This window comes from Balaenoptera physalus (genome assembly GCF_965194825.1).
Source record: "Balaenoptera physalus genome assembly, chromosome: 21".
NCBI classification, from domain to species: Eukaryota; Metazoa; Chordata; class Mammalia; order Artiodactyla; family Balaenopteridae; genus Balaenoptera; species Balaenoptera physalus.
In genome coordinates this window covers 38,242,244-38,260,814 of record NC_138902.1, presented here as the reverse complement: position 1 = coordinate 38,260,814, position 18,571 = coordinate 38,242,244, and the positions used below count along the sequence as shown (strand labels likewise).

At 43.6% G+C, this 18,571-nt stretch overlaps 1 protein-coding gene across 13 annotated transcripts in view; it reads right to left on the bottom strand.

The window, feature by feature from the left end:
- Positions 1-18,571, bottom strand: part of MCPH1 (microcephalin 1) — a 348,745-nt gene that overhangs the window by 298,647 nt on the left and 31,527 nt on the right. For all 13 annotated transcript variants that reach the window (XM_082444090.1, XM_082444086.1, XM_082444091.1 and 10 more), the window contains exon 8: positions 16,013-17,182. In XM_082444090.1, coding sequence (XP_082300216.1) covers positions 16,013-17,182 — 1,170 coding nt within the window. The remainder of the gene's footprint in view (positions 1-16,012; positions 17,183-18,571) is intronic.

Sequence of the window (18,571 nt, the reverse complement as noted above, 5' to 3'; positions counted from 1 at the left end):
AGTGCTCAGGGGCTGCCCACCAAAGATGCGAAGATACACAAATACTGTCCCTGCCCTTAGGGAGCTCACAAGCCAACACAAAATGTAGACATAGAGAAATGAACATGATACAAGGCTAAAATGATTTAAGAGCCATCGGGAATTAAAAATCATATAACATGAGAGTGACTGTTGTGCAGGTATTTCCATAAAATAGGATGCTCTGATAAAACAGATATAATTAAGTTTGGAGGCTCTGATTTGAAACTTTTAACTCTTCTTTCAAAAATGGGGTTTTAGCTCAGTGAAAACAAAATGCAGAACAACAATGGTTAAGTATTTCATTGAATTCAAACTAGTTATCTTCAACTTGGTCCCCCAAAATGTTTTAAGGTCAGGTTCTGACCCACCTATAAACCCCAATACTGGATTCCTTCGGAGGCTTGAACCAGTCACTTGCTGATCCCACCATCTCCCTAACAAGCTTCTATTTTTCCCTGTGTTTCACTTCTCTCCCAGTCCTATTTCAGTCCCAGGTGACTGGCCAACCCCGGCAATGGCTGCAGCTAGCTAAATAGAGACCTCACTTGGAGTGGATGTGTTAGTAGGCCACGTGAAAGGGCATTCTGCATACAACAGTTTGTGCTAAGATCTAACTATGCTAAGTTTTCCACTTGTACTCATTTTGCCTCAGTCCTAGCTGAGAACAATGAAATAGGCTGCAAAGCATTTTGTAGACATAAAGATCCAGAATATGCATTATAGCCATTTAAAACTTAAGACAGACTGACATTGCTAATGACATGTTTTCACAATCACGCAGTCACAAAATGATATAAGCAAATGATTTCTTATGTGGTTATGTTAAAACAGCATTTCGCAACAGCTACAGTCATTGACTAACACGTTCTCTTTAAGGATGTCATCAGTAAACCCAAAGCAGCTGAGAGTGCCAAGGAAGGCGAGAACAGGCAGATCAGTGAGCAAACACTGACCCCCATCTTCCTGGCTCTCTGCCTCGTGGAGACTCTTGCTATGGTTGCTCCTTAAGTGGGTTGTCATCGCCTCAAAGGTGATTTCACCATAGCCCATGAAGTCATCCTTTACTGAAGGGTCCTAGTTCAATGTCCCTTGCTAAGACCTCCCACCTGAGGTGCAACTTGATAAACCCAACCACCTAACGGACATCTATCATGAATGCCCCCGAGACATTTCAGCTGACGTGCCATGGTCCACCCTGTAGCTGTTCTTCCTTCAACATATCCCAGGGTGATGAGGGTTATCAACCGTCCAGGACCAAAGTCATAAATGCTAGACTCTTTTCTCTCCCCTCATTTTCATTCTTCATTATATAAGTGATTCACTGCCTCCATTTTCAAAAAATGATCAAATACAGAGAGAAAAGAACTTCACAACCCCAGGCTGTTTATCACTGTTATGTTGCCTGAATTTTCACCATTTAGAAATTTGTCTGGGTCATCAATATCATCAAATACTGATACATCAAGGTGAGAAAGTGAACTCACTCGCCTCTCAGAGTGAATTAGTTAAATCACTACCTTCCCTCACCCAATGGAAATGAGCAGGATTAAGAGATACTTCTGATACTAAGGGAAGATCTCTCTGGAGGTAGAACCAGGCGAAGGCAGCATGAGAACATATGGTTGAGAAAACCATTAAATTTATTAAGAGAAACTTGGTCCATGAAAACTAGGGGACATAGCTTCAAGATGGCAGAGGAGTAAGACGTGGAGATCATCTTCCTCCCCACAAATACATCAAAAACACATCTACATGAGGAACAGCTCCTGCAGAACACCTACTGAATGTTGGTAGAAGACCTCAGACTTCCCAAAAGCCGTGTGGCTGACAGGGTCTTGGAGCTCCAGCCACACGTCAGGCCTGAGCCTCTGAGGTGGGAGAGCCGAGTTCAGGACATTGGTCCACCAGGGACCTCCCGGCCCCATGTAATATCAATTGGCGAGAGCTCACCCAGAGATCTCCATCTCAATGCTAAGACCCGGCTCCACTCAACGACCAGCAAGCTCCAGTGCTGGACACCCTATGCCAAACAACTAGCAAGCCAGGAACACCCCATCCATTAGCAGAGAGGCTGCCTAAAATCATAATAAGTTCACAGACACCCCAAAACACACCACTGGACGTGGTCCTGCCCACCAGAAAGACAAGATCCAGCCTCATCCACCAGAACACAGGCACTAGTCTCCTCCACCAGGAAGCCTACACAACCCATTGAACCAAACTTAGCCACGGGGGGCAGACACCAAAAACAATGAGAACTACGAACCTGCAGCCTGTGAAAAGGAGACCCCCAAAACAGTAAGTTAAGCAAAATGAGAAGACAGAGAAATACACAGATGAAGCAGCAAGGTAAAAACCCACCAGACCAAACAAATGAAGAGGAAATAGGCAGTCTATCTGAAAAAGAATTCAGAGTAATGATAGTAAAGATGATCCAAAGTCTTGGAAACAGAATGAAGAAAATACAAGAAACTTTAAACAAGGACCAAGAAGAACTATAGAGCAAACAAACAATGATGAACAACACAATAAATGAAATTTAAAATTCTCTAGAAGGAATCAATAGCAGAATAACTGAGGCAGAAGAATGGATAAGTGACCTGGAAGATAAAATAGTGGAAATAACGACCACAGAGCAGAATAAAGAAAAAAGAATGAAAAGAATTGAGGACAGTCTCAGAGACCTCTGGGACAACATTAAACGCACCAACATTCGAATTATAGGGGTTCCAGAAGAAGAAGAGAAAAAAAAGGGACTGAGAAAATATTTGGAGAGATTATAGTTGAAAACTTCCCTAATATGGAAAAGGAAATAGTCAGTCAAGTCCAGGAAGCACAGAGAGTCCCATACAGGATAAATCCAAGGAGAAACACTCGAAGACACATATTAATCAAACTATCAAAAATTAAATACAAAGAAAATATATTAAAAGCAGCAAGGGAAAAGCAACAAATAACATATAAGGGAATCCCCATAAGGTTAACAGCTGATCTTTCAGCCGAAACTCTGCAAGCCAGAAGGGAGTGGCAAGACATATTTAAAGTGATGAAAGGGAAAAACCTACAACCAAGATTACTCTACCCAGAAAGGATCTCATTCAGATGCGATGGAGAACTTAAAACCTTTACAGAGGGCTTCCCTGGTGGCACAGTGGTTGAGAGTCTGCCTGCCAATGCAGCGGACACGGGTTCGAGCCCTGGTCTGGGAGGATCCCATGTGCTGTGGAGTAACTGGGCCCGTGAGCCACAATTACTGAGCCTGCGCATCTGGAGCCTGTGCTCTGAAACAAGAGAGGCCGCGATAGTGAGAGGCCCGCGCACCGTGATGAAGAGTGGACCCCACTTGCCACAAATAGAGAAAGCCCTTGCGCAGAAACAAAGAACCAACACAGCCATAAATAAATAAATAAATAAATAAGACTTTCTCTCTATTTAAAAAAAAAAAAAACCTTTACAGACAAGCAAAAGTTAAGAGAATTCAGCACCACCAAACCAGCTTCACAACAAATGCTAAAGGAACTTCTCTAGGCAGGAAACAAAGGAGAAGGAAAACACCTACAATAACAAACCCAAAACAATTAAGAAAATGGTAATAGGAACACACATACCAATAACTACCTTAAATGTAAATGGATTAAATGCTCCAACCAAAAGACATAGACTGCCTGAATGGATACAAAAACAAGACCTGTATATATGCTGTGGACAAGAGACCCACTTCAGACCTAGGGACACACACAGACTGAAAGTGAGGGGATGGAAAAAGATATTCCATGCAAATCGAAATGAAAAGAAAGCTGGAGTAGCAATTCTCATATCAGACAAAATAGACTTTAAAGTAAAGACTATTACAAGAGACAAAGAAGGACACTACATAATGATCAAGGGATCAATCCAAGCAGAAGATATAACAATTGTAAGTATTTATGCACCCAACATAGGAGCACCTCAATACATAAGGCAAATGCTAACAGCCATAAAAGGGGAAATCGACAGTAACACAATCACAGTATGGGACTTTAACACCCCACTTTCACCAATGGACAGATCATCCAAAATGAAAATAAATAAGGAAACACATGCTTTAAATGATACATTAAACAAGATGGACTTAATTGATATTTATAGGACATTCCATCCAAAAATGACAGAATACACTTTCTTCTCAAGTGCTCATGGAACATCCCCAGGATAGATCATATTTTGGGTCACAAATCAAGCCTTGGTAAATTTAAGAAAATTGAAATCGTATCAAGTATGTTTTCCAACCACAACGCTATGAGACTAGATATCAATTACAGGAAATAATCTGTGAAAAATACAAACACATGGAGGCTAAACAATACACTACTAAATAACAAGAGATCACTGAAGAAATCAAAGAGCAAGTAAAAAACTACCTAGAAACAAATGACAATGAAAACACGATGACCCAAAACCTATGGGATGCAGCAAAAGCAGTTCTAAGAGGTAAGTTTATAGCAATACCATCCTACCTCAAGAAACAAGATACATCTCAAATAAACAACCTAACCTTACACCTAAAGCAATTAGAGAAGGACGAACAAAAAAACCCCAAAGTTAGCAGAAGGAAAGAAATCATAAAGATCAGATCAGAAATAAATGAAAAAGAAATGAAGGAAACAATAGCTAAGATCAATAAAAGTAAAAGCTGGTTCTTTGAGAAGATAAACAAAATTGATAAACCACTAGCCAGATTCATCAAGAAAAAAAGGGAGAAGACTCAAATCAATAAAATTAGAAATGAAAAAGGAGAAGTAACAACTGACACTGCAGAAATACAAAGGATCATGAGAGATTACTACAAGCAACACTATGCCAATAAAATGGACAACCTGGAAGAAATGGACAAATTCTTAGAAAAGCACAACCTCCCGAGACTGAACCAGGAAGAAATAGAAAATATGAACAGACAATCACAAGCACTGAAATTGAAACTGTGATTAAAAATCTTCCAACAGGGGCTTCCCTGGTGGCGCAGTGGTTGAGAGTCTGCCTGCCAATGCAGGGGACGCAGGTTCGAGCCCTGGTCTGGGAAGATCCCACATGCCGCGGAGCAACTAGGCCCGTGAGCCACAGCTGCTGAGCCTGCGCGTCTGGAGCTTGTGCTCCACCTCAAGAGAGGCCACGACAGTGAGAGCCCCGCACACTGCGATGAAGAGTGGCCCCCGCTCGCCGCAACTGGAGGAAGCCCTCGCATAGAAAACGAGGACCCAACACAGCCAAAAATAAATAAATTAAAAAAAAAAATCTTCCAACAAACAAAAGCCCAGGACCAGATGGATTCACACGCAAATTCCATCAAACATTTAGAAAAGAGCTAACACCCATGCTTCTCAAGCTCTTCCATAATACAGCAGAGGGAGGAACACTCCAAAGTCATTCTACGAGGCCACAATCACCCTGATACCAAAACCAAAGATGTCACAAAAAAAGAAAACTACAGGCCAATATCACTGATGAATGTAGATGCAAAAATCCTCAACAAAATACTAGCAAACAGAATCCAACAGCATATTAAAAGGGACATACACAATGATCAAGTGGGGTTTATCTCAGGAATGTAAGGATTCTTCAATATATGCAAATCAATCAATGTGATAAACCATATTAACAAACTGAAGGAGAAAAACCATATGATCATCTCAGGAGATGCAGAAAAACCTTTCGACAAAATTCAACACCCATTTATGATAAAAACTCTCCAGAAAGTAGGCATAGAGGAAACTTACCTCAACATAATAAAGGCCATATATGACAAGCTGACAGCCAACATCGTTCTCAATGGTGAAAACCTGAAACCATTTCCTCTAAGATCAGGAATAAGACAAGGTTGCCCACTCTCACCACTATTACTCAACACAGTTTGGGAAGTTTTAGCCACAGCAATCAGAGAAGAAAAAGATAGAAGGAATCGAGAAGATGGCGGAGTAGAAGGACGTGCTCTCACTCCCTCTTGCGAGAGCACCAGAATCACAACTGGCTGCTGGACAATAATCGACAGGAAGACACTGGAACTCACCAAGGAGGATACCCCACGTCCAAGGACAGAGGAGAAGCCACAGTGAGACGGTAGGAGGGGCGCAATCAGAGTAAAATCAAATCCCATAACTGCTGGGTGGGTGACTCACGGACTGGCGAACACTTATACCACAGAAGTCCACCCACTGGAGTGAAGCTTCTGAGCCCCACGTCAGGCTTCCCAACCTGGGGGTCCGGCAATGGGAGGAGGAATTCCTAGAGAATCAGACTTTGAAGCCTAGTGGGAATTGATTGCAGGACTTCGACAGGACTGGGGGAAACAGAGACCCCACTCTTGGAGGGCACACACAAAGTAGTGTGTGCATCGGGACCCAGGGGAAGGAGCAGTGACCCTGGGGGAGACTGAACCAGACCTACCTGCTGGTGTTGGGGGGTCTCCTGCAGAGGCGGGGGGTGGCTCTGTTTCACCGTAGGGACAAGGACACTGGCAGCGGAGGTTCTGGGAAGTGCTCCTTGGCGTGAGCCCTCCCAGAGTCTGCCATTAACCCCATCAAAGAGCCCAGGTAGGCTCCAGTGTTGGGTTGCCTCAGGCAAAACAACCAACAGGGAGGGAACCCAGCCCCACCCATCAACAGTCAAGTGGATTAAAGTTTTACTGAGCTCTGACCACCAGAGCAACAGCCAGCTCTACCCACCACCAGTCCCTCCCATCAGGAAACTTGCACAAGCCTCTTAGATAGCCTCATCCACCAGAGGGCAGACAGCAGAAGCAAGAAAAACTACAATCCTGCAGCCTGTGGAACAAAAGCCACATTTACAGAAAGACAGACAAGATGAAAAGGCAGAGGGCTATATACCAGATGAAGGAACAAGAAAAAACCCCAGAAAAACAACTAAATGAAGTGGAGATAGGCAACGTTCCAGAAAAAGAATTCAGAATAATGATAGTGAAGATGATCCAGGACCTCGGAATAAGAATGGAGGCAAAGATCGAGAAGATGCAAGAAATGATTAACAAAGACCTAGAAGAATTAAAGAACAAACAAACAGAGATGAACAATACAATAACTGAAATGAAAACTACACTAGAAGGAATCAATAGCAGAATAACTGAGGCAGAAGAACGGATAAGTGACCTGGAAGACAGAATGGTGGAATTCACTGCTGCGGAACAGACTAAAGAAAAAAGAATGAAAAGAAATGAAGACAGCCTAAGAGACCTCTGGGACAACATTAAACGCAACAACATTCGCATTATAGGGGTCCCAGAAGGAGAAGAGAGAAAGGACCAGAGAAAATATTTGAAGAGATTATAGTCGAAAACTTCCCTAACATGGGAAAGGAAATAGCCACCCAAGTCCAGGAAGCGCAGAGAGTCCCATACAGGATAAACCCAAGGAGAAACACGCCGAGACACATAGTAATCAAAATGGCAAAAATTAAAGACAAAGAAAAATTATTGAAAGCAGCAAGGGAAAAACGACAAATAACATACAAGGGAACTCCCATAAGGTTAACAGCTGATTTCTCAGCAGAAACTCTACAAGCCAGAAGGGAGTGGCATGATATACTTAAAGTGATGAAAGGGAAGAACCTACAACCAAGATTACTCTACCCGGCAAGGATCTCATTTAGATTTGATGGAGAAATCAAAAGCTTTACAGACAAAAGGAATCGAAATTGGAAAAGAAGAAGTAAAACTGTCACTGTTTGCAGATGACATGATACTATACATAGAGTATTCCAAAGATGGTACCAGAAGACTACTAGAGCTAATCAATGAATTTGGTAAAGTAGCAGGATATAAAATTAATGCACAAAAATCTCTTGCATTCCTATACACTAATGATGAAAAATCTGAAAGAGAAATTAAGGAAACACTCCCATTTACCACTGCAACAAAAAGAAAAAAACACCTAGGAATAAACCTACCTAAGGAGACAAAAGACCTGTATGCAGAAAACTAGAAGACACTGATGAAAGAAATTAAAGATGATACAGATGGAGAGATATACCATGTTCTTGGATTGGAAGAATCAACACTGTGAAAATGACTATACTACCCAAAGCAATCTACAGATTCAGTGCAATCCATATCAAACTACCAATGGCATTTTTCACAGAACTAGAACAAAAAATTTCAGTCTGTATGGAGACACAAAAGACCCCGAATAGTCAAAGCAATTCTGAGAAAGAAAAACAGAGCTGGAAGCATCAGGCTCCCAGACTTCAGACTATACTACAAAGCTACAGTAATCAAGACAGTATGGTACTGGCACAAAAACAGAAATATAGATCAATGGAACAGGATAGAAAGCCCAGAGATAAACCCACACACATATGGTCACCTTATTTTTGATGAAGGAGGCAAGAATATACAATGGAGATAAGACAGCCTCTTCAATAAGTGGTGCTAGGAAAACTGGACAGCTACATGTAAAAGAATGAAATTAGAACATTCCCTAACACCATACACAAAAATAAACTCAAAATGGATTCGAGACCTAAATGTAAGACCAGACACTATAAAACTCTTACAGGAAAATATAGGTAGAACACTCTATGACATACATCACAGCAAGATCCTTTCTGACACACCTCCTAGAGAAATGGAAAAATAAACAGATGGGACCTAATGAAACTTAAAAGCTTTTGCACAGCAAAGGAAACCATAAACAAGACGAAAAGACAACCCTCAGAATGGGAGAAAATATTTGCAAATAAAGCAACTGACAAAGGATTAATCTCCAAAATATACAGGCAGCTCATGCAGCTCAATATCAAAAAAACATACAACCCAGTCCAAAAATGGGCATAAGACCTAAATAGACATTTCTCCAAAGAAGATATACAGATTGCCAACAAACACATGAAAGGATTCTCAACATCACTAATCATTAGAGAAATGCAAATCAAAACTACAATGACGTATCATGACACCGGTCAGAATGGCCATCATCACAAAATATACAAACAGTAAATGCTGGAGAGGGTGTGGAGAAAAGGGAACCCTCTTGCACTGTTGGTGGGAATGTAAGTTGATACCGGCCACTATGGAGAACAGTATGGAGGTTCCTCAAAAAACTAAAAATAGAACTACCATATGACCCTGCAATCCCACTACTGGGCATATACACTGAAAAAACCATAATTCAAAAAGAAGCATGTACCACAATGTTCACTGAAGCACTATTTACAATAGCCAGGACATGGAAGCAACCTAAGTGTCTATCGACCGATGAATGGATAAAGAAGATGTGGCACATATTATATACAACAGAATATTACTCAGCCATAAAAAGAAATGAAATTGAGTTGTTTGTAGTAAGGTGGATGGACCTAGAGACTGTCAAACAGAGTGAAGTAAGTCGGAAAAAGAAAAACAAATACCGTATGCTGACACATATATATGGAATCTAAAAAAAAAAGGTTCTGAAGAACCTAGAGGCAGGACAGGAATAAAGATGCAGACGTAGAGAATGAACCTGAGGACACGGGGAGGGGGAAGGGTAAGCTGGGACGAAGTGAGAGAGTGGCATGGACATATATACACTACCAAATGTGAAATAGATCGCTAGTGGGAAGCAGCCACATAGCACAGGGAGATCAGCTCGGTGCTTTGTGACCACCTAGAGGGGTGGGATAGGGAGGGTGGGAGGGAGACACAAGAGGGAGGAGATATGGGGATATATGTTTATGTATAGCTAATTCACTTTGTTGTACAGCAGAAACTAACACACCATTGTAAAGCAATTATACTCCAATAAAGATGTTACAAAAAAAAAAAAAGAAACTTGGTCCATGTCAAAGTTTTGTCCAAGGCAGAGAAAAACAAAATAAACTTATTCCCAACAATCTATCCTCCTGCACATCCTACTTTCCTACTTCCAAGACACAGAATTAAGACTAATAATACTATTACTAATAATATATTAAAGCAATTAATATTTACATGTACAAGACACTGTAAGATCAACTATATCAAAGAAAAAAAGGCTTCTGAAGGCTGATTTAAGAATCTATAATTTTAACAATAAAGGCGTACACTAATCAATACAAAATGTTAACACGGTCCCAGTGGGAAATTTCTTCTGAGCTCCTAAAATCTGAAAAATGAATTATTTAAGAACAATGTAGAATGCAGAATTTTAAGACTGTAGAAAGAGCCTTAAAAGACACCCAGGAAAAATCCTTTCCATATATACTTTTGGGATTTGGATACGTGCCAGTTCACAAGTTCTATACAAGCAATACTCAGCTGACAAGAGAATACACACACACACACATTCATCTGCTAAAATATCAAGTTCACTTTGTTAACCAAGAAAACAAAAATAAAATCTAATCACGATCTTCAAAAGATGATGTGGAACCTTTTCCTTTATAATCATTGTAGAGACCATTAAAATCTGGATTTTAAATGCGTATATCAGTTTTAATACCATACAACCTCTCCCATTGGGGGGTCATCTCTCCATCTTTTGAATTGCCTGATCCTCGTATATGGATTAACTTGACTACATCTTCCCTGCACATCTAAGCTCCTGAGGGAAAAGGGACAGAGCTTTACATCATTAACTCCCCGTGTGCTTATGTGTTGGACATAGGTGATTAGCGAATAAATGAATAAATATACAAATAAACACATCAAGCAGTCAAATAATCAGTGGGTTCTAATACCCTCCTTGTAGCCACATAGGTTGAGTAACCTACGTCAAGCTGTTAGGACTTCTTACATCCAGTGAGTGGATTGGGAGGTTCTGGAGAAGAGGGTGAGGAGAAACACTCTTCTGAATATATTTGTATATTACTTGAATTATCCAGAAGTACAATAATTAATCTTCAATTTTAAATACTTAAGGAATACATGTACACGTATGCCTACCTACTTGGTACAATAGTAAATCATACTTTCTCTTAAATGAAGAAATATTCAGAATGCAAAATATTCTACATTGAATATCTAAGTGCCTATAATTTGCTGGGCTTTGTTTTCGTAAAACATGTATGAAATATTTTTAATTAATTCAATTGAAAATGGTATATCTCCTGATGACTTCAATGAGATGTATCAATTACATCAAAATAAGATTACCACTTTCTCAAAAGGCTGCAAAACAAATCTGAAATTATAAAAGCAATTCCCTGCCTGGGGTTACGAATGAAGAAATATACAAAATACCTTCTACAGACAATTACTACAGCATTTTTGCCTATAATTCTCCACCAATTAAATAAAGTGATAATCCAGATAAACCCCCTACTGAAGCATGTTAATCACTTCTCTAAGCAGACACTACTATTCATGTCACTTTGTCCTTCAAAGCCAAGACCAAGCCTCATAATCCTTCCCAACTCAGAGACACAGGCAGTGACCACCAACAAAACCACCAAAGCCAGCACAGACCCCTCCTGCCATTTCTGTCCCAGGGATTAGTGCACTAAGACAGAGCAACATAGTGTCGTGAAGGCTGTAAGTTAGCACATTTCATCACAGACTGCATGACATGAAGTACGTGTGCTAGTGCTTCTCTATCAAGACACCCCCGCCAGTAGTGGTGAGCTCACAGGAACATCACACTTTAGAGACAACTCCTATAAACCCTCCCGCCCAATACTAGATGCTTTGTTAACTGGCAAAATGGATGAAAGAAATGAGTGGTAACTGGTGATATCATCGGCTTGTTAATCAGAGTAATGGATGCCAGGAATGTCTCAGTTAAATTCATGGATTGGCTAAAATATCACAGGGCCCCCCTACCCACGTATGAATAGGTCATGCGCCATAGCTGGTACCTAGGGGTCATATGCAAGACTTGGTCCCTAAATGGTCCTATGAGAAACTGCAGGGCTGAGGGTTATCTAGTGGCCTGATGCTGACCAGTTCCCAGAAATGAGCCCCGAGAATCCCGTCTGCCTCTACTAAACCTTTCACATCAGGTACAGTTAACTTAAAGGACAAGACCTGGGACTTCAGCTTATAGGTCTGATTTGTGGACAGTTCCCCATCTGCATGCCAATGTTTTATAATATCTGCGTGTCTGGACTTGCTTTCAATAAGAGCTGGTAGACAGAGCTTGCAGAAGAGGGCAAACTAGCCTTCATCAACCTCTACTGGCAACTATTATTCACCAAAAAGAACCTAATAATTGGACATGGCCAAACTGTTTAGATAAGGCACGTGTCTGTGCTGACACGCAATTCCATCATCCACAGCAAAGCCTCTCTCAGACCAAGGGACCAGAGTGAGGGCGTGGGCGTGGAAAGGATTTCTTTCTGCTCTCGCCGGTGGCCACGCGGCGCCCGTGGAACCACTCCAGCCACCTTTGTTACTGAGAAACGAGCATCGGCCAAGCTGTGCGCTAATTCAGGATCATGAATCGGCTTTAACTAGTTGACAGTGAAAACCGACCTCAGGTGGTCATCTGAAGAGCTGTGGTCAGCAATGCCACAGGGGGTGGAAAGCCATTTCCACACGTAAGTGACATCGAGCAGCTTTACATACTTCCTGTCCTGCGGTGCCAGAAGTTAGATCTCCAGTGCCGTGCTAATTTGATGTGGATGTATCTCCCACAAGCAAGCTCCAGTTCCAGCAACGTTTTACAGACCTTGAGGCAACAGCAAAGGGGATTTACTCAAAACCCACAAGACTGCACACGGAGGAGCTTCACCTGCACCGGGAGGACCTGCTACAGGGCACACGCAGGGGACACACTAATAAAAGTCTGTAGATCCTTCCTAGGCAAGCATGTGCTCGATGAAACCCGCGTGCTTCGGGGGTGGTAGCCTATCCGTGTGAAACGGCATTTTCCAAGGTGAAATACGTAAAATCTTATTACACGTCAGCCTTAATAAACATTTGCAATCAATTTTGATGAGATCACTCAATCTGAACCCCAATTAAGTTATTCCTCCCCCAAAGTAGAATTCTACTCTCATTAGACTTGTATTACAAAAAAGTTGTACTCAACTTTGAGTTTAGCCGATAAAAATTTTGTAATAATGTCTTTTTCTCATTGTATACCTACCTACGTACCTTGATTTTGCCTCCTGGCCCAGAAAGTCTAAAACATTTACTATATGACTCATTATAGAAAAATTTCATTGACTCCTGAAACATATTTTAAAATGAGGTAGATCTATTGCTCTGTTGATACTGATATGGAAACAACATATTTTTCAAAAAACCAGATTTTAAGGCAATAGGATAATGTAATCCTATGTATGCGATAAAATTCCCCTAAAACATCATCTTGCACTTGTGTGTTTGTACACACACACACAATGTCTGGAAGGAAACACAACTGCTGGCGGACTGCCTCTAGCGGACACTCTCAGGGTTACGTCCACAACAAAAATCACAACTGGTTACTCCCCGCTTAAAACCCGCCAGTGGCTCCTCATCACACTTGAAAACAAAACAAAGCCACCCCAGGCTTGTCGGGGCCTCTCTGACTGCACTTCCTCCCGGTCTCCCTCAGCCCAGACAGCTGTCGCTACGGTGGCTTCCCTGCGGCGCTTGTGGGCATTTTCTACCTCAGGACATCTGCACTTGCTGTTTCCTCAGGCTGAAACATGATCCCCAGCCACAAGGTACCTCTTCTCCCACACCCAGGCCTGTGAGCCAACGTCACCTCCTCCGAGAGGCCTTCCCTAACCTAACCAGCGCACTTGTCTCACGCGGCGTGCTACCTGGCATGATGCTGACGTACACTTACTGTCCCCTCCTCCTCACTAGAATGTAACCTCTGGTGGGGGGTGCGCTGCCTCCTTCTCTGCCGTCTCCCTGGGAACTAGAAGGGACCCTGGGACACAACAGGTGCACAAAAACCCCTGTTAAATGAAGTAATGAAAAGGGGTAGATGAGGAGAGCAGGACAGGATGATTTTATCCTTTTTAGCAGTTTCTCTTACACTGAGCGTGTATTTGTGTATTTTTATGAAACTAGAGAATGAAAAGCTTAGAAAGAAAACAATTATTGGTTAATATGATTTCAAAGGTTATTGTTTTTCTAAAAATCAGAAGTTTCTCTCTCCATTCTTGTTCTGTTAACGTTTATCACTGAGTGTCTTTGTAACCTCTTCTCACAACCTTTGCTGCACACTATCTATCTTAGACACTGACAAGGGCGATGAGTAAAAGTGAACGGAAACAGATATTGAAAAAAGACTTTTATTGCAACATAAAAGATTTGGAGAGGTACAGCTTGAAGTAGAGTGGGCTTCACCGCTTCGCAATTTCGGCATCTACGAACGTCTAAGGTAGCCCGCAGGCCATGTGCCTTTACCTGGGGCGGGGGGGGGGGGGTCCCAGAGAGAGGTGGGATGCCAGGTGGGCTGACTGTGGACCATCTAAGACATCGGTGGGTCTTGACTTTACCACCATAAAACAAAGGGCTAGGTTTAGGCTAGACAATAGCTAAGTCTTTTCCTGTCCTAAATTCAATGATTTTCTCTCTTGGGATGACGTAAAACAAGGCGAATCTACATGTCCTTACGTTAGGGCACACAGAATATCCGATTCCGTCTCTGAGGTTCAGTTACGCCAGGGCCCTGCCTGCAGCCCGTGACCCCTCAGCACACGTGCCCCAGACCCCACGGGGCCCTGAGCGTGGCGGTGAGCCCCGGAGCAGGACCGTCACGCTGGGCGCAACGCTGGGCTGCACGGTGCTCCACACCACCTGAAAGCAGGTTTTGTTTTTTTTTTTTTTTTTACTTGACTTATGTTTGCACGTCATTAGGTATTATTCAAAAGCTGAAAGAACACACAAGATGAAAACTGAGAAGAATGAGAATGTAAGCTTCAAGAACAGGATATTCTTAGCTACCAAACTAATTCTGTACACCCACTGTGTTATATTAATTTTAGCCTTGACATAATTTTAAAATAAATATTTTGAAAACACATACTAACCCTAATGGAACATAAAACATAGTTTTATGTCAAATTTTATATATTTTATAAATATATAATAAAGTTTTATATATATCAGAAAGCTCAGACATAAAAAGAAGGCTAATGATATACAAATTAAATTCTTTTTGTGAGATGATTTCGGGGAGTTCATACCCAAGGAAAAGATATGCAATACATCTGTGATTATTTCAATCCATATAACTTCTCCAAGTTGAAAAGCGTGGTTAAAATGATTCAAGGAGTAGAGAAACAATGAAGAATAAACTTGGCCTTATCGAAATTTTAACCCAATCTTTAGGTGAAGATGGTTTAAGTTCAAGATTTCTTCACTTTTGATTGCTGAAACCTGTCTGTGCTTATAATCAGAAAGTGCAAAATTGTTGCTACTTTTGCTATAATGACATAGTTCATTACTATGGTTACAATTAAATTACCGATAGGAATATATCTATTTAAATGACATGCTTAAAGCAAATAAATAGAAATCTAATAAGGCCTGTTACAATGAACTATTTAAACAAAATACTTAAAAAAAAATTTCTTCATAGCTAACATTGCCCAGTTTCTTCAAAAATAAATATTGATAACTTATTTCCACATTTATTTATCTTTTCTTAACAGAATGAATGGCTTACACTCCTCAATTTCCCTTCTAAAATAAACAGCCTCACCATTACAAACTGGTAGTTTCAGAAGACCTCCACTCGCGTGCCTCTGTGCAGTGGTGCTGCAGTGACAGGCTGCACTGAAACAAGGAAAAGCGCTCACTCTAGCCCATTACTCACACAAGACATCCAGACATCACTTCTTCTTTTCACCTATAAGACTTAGAGAAATGTATTCCTAATAACAGGTTTCACCAAGGAACCTAGAAATTCCATGGGGCAGTAAGCCGTCTACTCCTCAAGAAGTTAAAGAATTTATCGCTGTAAATATCAAATACATTCTTTAAAGTTTAAAAAAAGGGAAAAAAGGAAATTTTAATTATGAAAAAGTTGTGATAAACATGGAAGATGGGCGCACTACTGCATGTTCCTATAGTGGAGAGACCAGTAACAGGAGGTGCACATACTTCCACTGCGTCCTCGGGGTAACTCTTCCCTCGCCTCTGCAGACTTCTCCACATCACAGTCGCCTGCACAGTTTAGCTTATAATCACTTAGTGCTTCACCTTCAGGGGAATTCACCATTTTAGAAGGAGTATCTTCTTTCTGTGTGCTTTTTATGTCAATCCATCCTTTCATTTCTTTATTGCTTCCTTTCAAAGGAGTAAAATCACCTCGACGTCCCTTCTGAGGAGTGAGTCCGTCGAGGGTATGGGGAGAGTCACTCCCGCCCGGGCGGGCATCTCCCCGTCTCTGAGCCTCGGCCCGGGGACAGTCCCCTGGGGTCCCTTCGGCAGCAGGCGTTTCCTTAGAAGTCACGCTGCTCAAGCCCAGATCAGCTCCGTAGTTTGCAGGTTTCTGGAGACGGAAGCCAGCCTTCACTGTTGAGTAGGTACCATCGGCTGACCTGGGGTTTCTGCCGATGCAGGAAAAGTCAGCCCTTTCCAGGAGGCTGGTCCTCTCCCTCCTGGAAAGGCTCCTCGTGCAGTGGAGCAGGGCAGGGCCGGCGGGCGGCTGGACCCCGGGAAGGAGGCTCTCCGAGTCCCTCTCCTTGAGATTATTGGGAGAAAAGTAATCATCGTACGAGGACTCCCCGCGGCCCAGAGTCTCAACGGCAGAGCGGCTCGCGCACTTCGGGCTGTTCTCCGGCTGCAGCCGGGGCGCGGGGGGCCACCCGAGGGACCACCTCTTCCTCAGTCTCTCCTCCGGGGGTGGCCTGGAGTTCGCCGACACCCTTCTTCCCGTGGCTGAGGAGCTCTGGGGACATGAAGGGCCCCTGGGGGGCTCTTTTGTTACAGATGACGTAGGAGACAGGCCCCTCTTCCCGTCGAACACCCCCCGAGCCGGCTCCCACGCTGGCTTCGCGTCGGGGGTGATGGCTTGGCCCGCAGCACCCCTCTGCCCGTGGGTGTCTCCCTTGGAAAGACTGCCGGGGGACTGGTGAAGGGTTAACTGACCGAGGGAACCGGGAGATGCTGGCGGACGGACACTGCTCGTTTTCAACACAGCTGAGGAAGCACACGCAGCGCTTTTACTTTCATCAAGGAATCTGCCCAATTTCCTCTGCTGAGTCCCACATCCAGAGCTCCCACAAAGATCATCAAAAGACAAGTGTAGAACACCAGCAAAGAAGTCCTCTGGAAAACATTAATAAAGAAGCAACTTTTTAATGGTTTACACTGTTATAAAACTAATTCTCAGTCCGCCCGCAACGTGATAAAGCGGCACTTGCTAAGCCCAGCTCCTGGTTCGGAAGGGCAGCGCCCAGCCCAGTTCTCACGACAGGCGAGGACGCCCTCCCGGCCGGCGTTGCCAGCCAGGGGCCCGGAACAAGGTGGGGTCCGAGAGGCAGTAGCGCTCTGCACGTCCTCACGCCCGGGTGCCCCGCTCCACGAAGAGCGCCGCGCCCCGTCACTAAAGCCTCGAGGAGGCCCGCTGTCCGAGGAGGAAGGACCGTGCGTTCAGGCTCTAGTCGACCACGATGGACTCGGTCGCCCAGACTCCCGGCCGCCTGCCGAAGGCCTCACTCTGTATTTATATGCCAGGAGCCGCCTGGCGTATCTCAGGGTTCTGACCCTGCACACAACTTCTTACACGTCTCCTGAGGGTAACGCGAAGCTCCGCCCAGCTCCTGAAAGCTGGGTTTATACTCCCCCCGCTGCACGCTCTAACCTGGATAAACACTACCCTTCCTTCGAAACCCACCTCGGACGTCAGAACCCCTGCAAATCCTCCCAGACTCCACCAGCTCTGGTCACCCACGCCCTCCTCTGCCACCCAGAGTTGCACCCAAACCTTGAAGAGCGTGTGTGTCAGCACCCTGCGCTTATACTCCTATCCGCCCCCCTCCCCGGCCTAGACGCCCCCAGCACAGACACGGCTTTCTGGAATCTGGAGCCGCTCGCCCAGCACTGGCTCCTCTGATAGGGGCTCGGCGCTTGCTGAACAGACGGAGGAGCCCCAGTTTATAGAAACTCCACACCAGAGGCAACGGAGGTGTCTTAACTTACTGACTGACACCACTAGGGCTCTGCTTTTAAAGAGGGAGGAGAGGGGCAGCCCCCAGGGAGCAGAGAGAAGCCCAGCGGGCGGGTGGTGCTGCGTGTCTCTAAGTCGGCAGCTGGAGACATAGGACATGTTTAATTTTAGCAGCTGAATAAGCTTAGCTCACTTTTCAAAAGGCTGGCAAGCAGCAGGACACGGCATAAGAGAGTAAATTCTGAAGTCAGACTGCCTACTTCGGAGCCCCGGTCAGCCGCTCACAAATGGCGTGACCTCTTACGAGCCGTCTGACTTCTCTCTGGCCGGGCTTTCTCACCGGCAGGAGCGGGACAACGACGGCGCCGGCGTCACGGGGCTAACGGGAGAATCAGACGAGATACAGACACGCGAGCAGCGCCCGCCCACAGCACAGCCAACGATGAAACTGAGCTAGTGACTGTCGTCACTTGTTTCCAACTTACAGGCAACGCATGCATCAGGTATGAAATAAAAAGATGGCGACTATTTAAGATACGTGGGCAAAT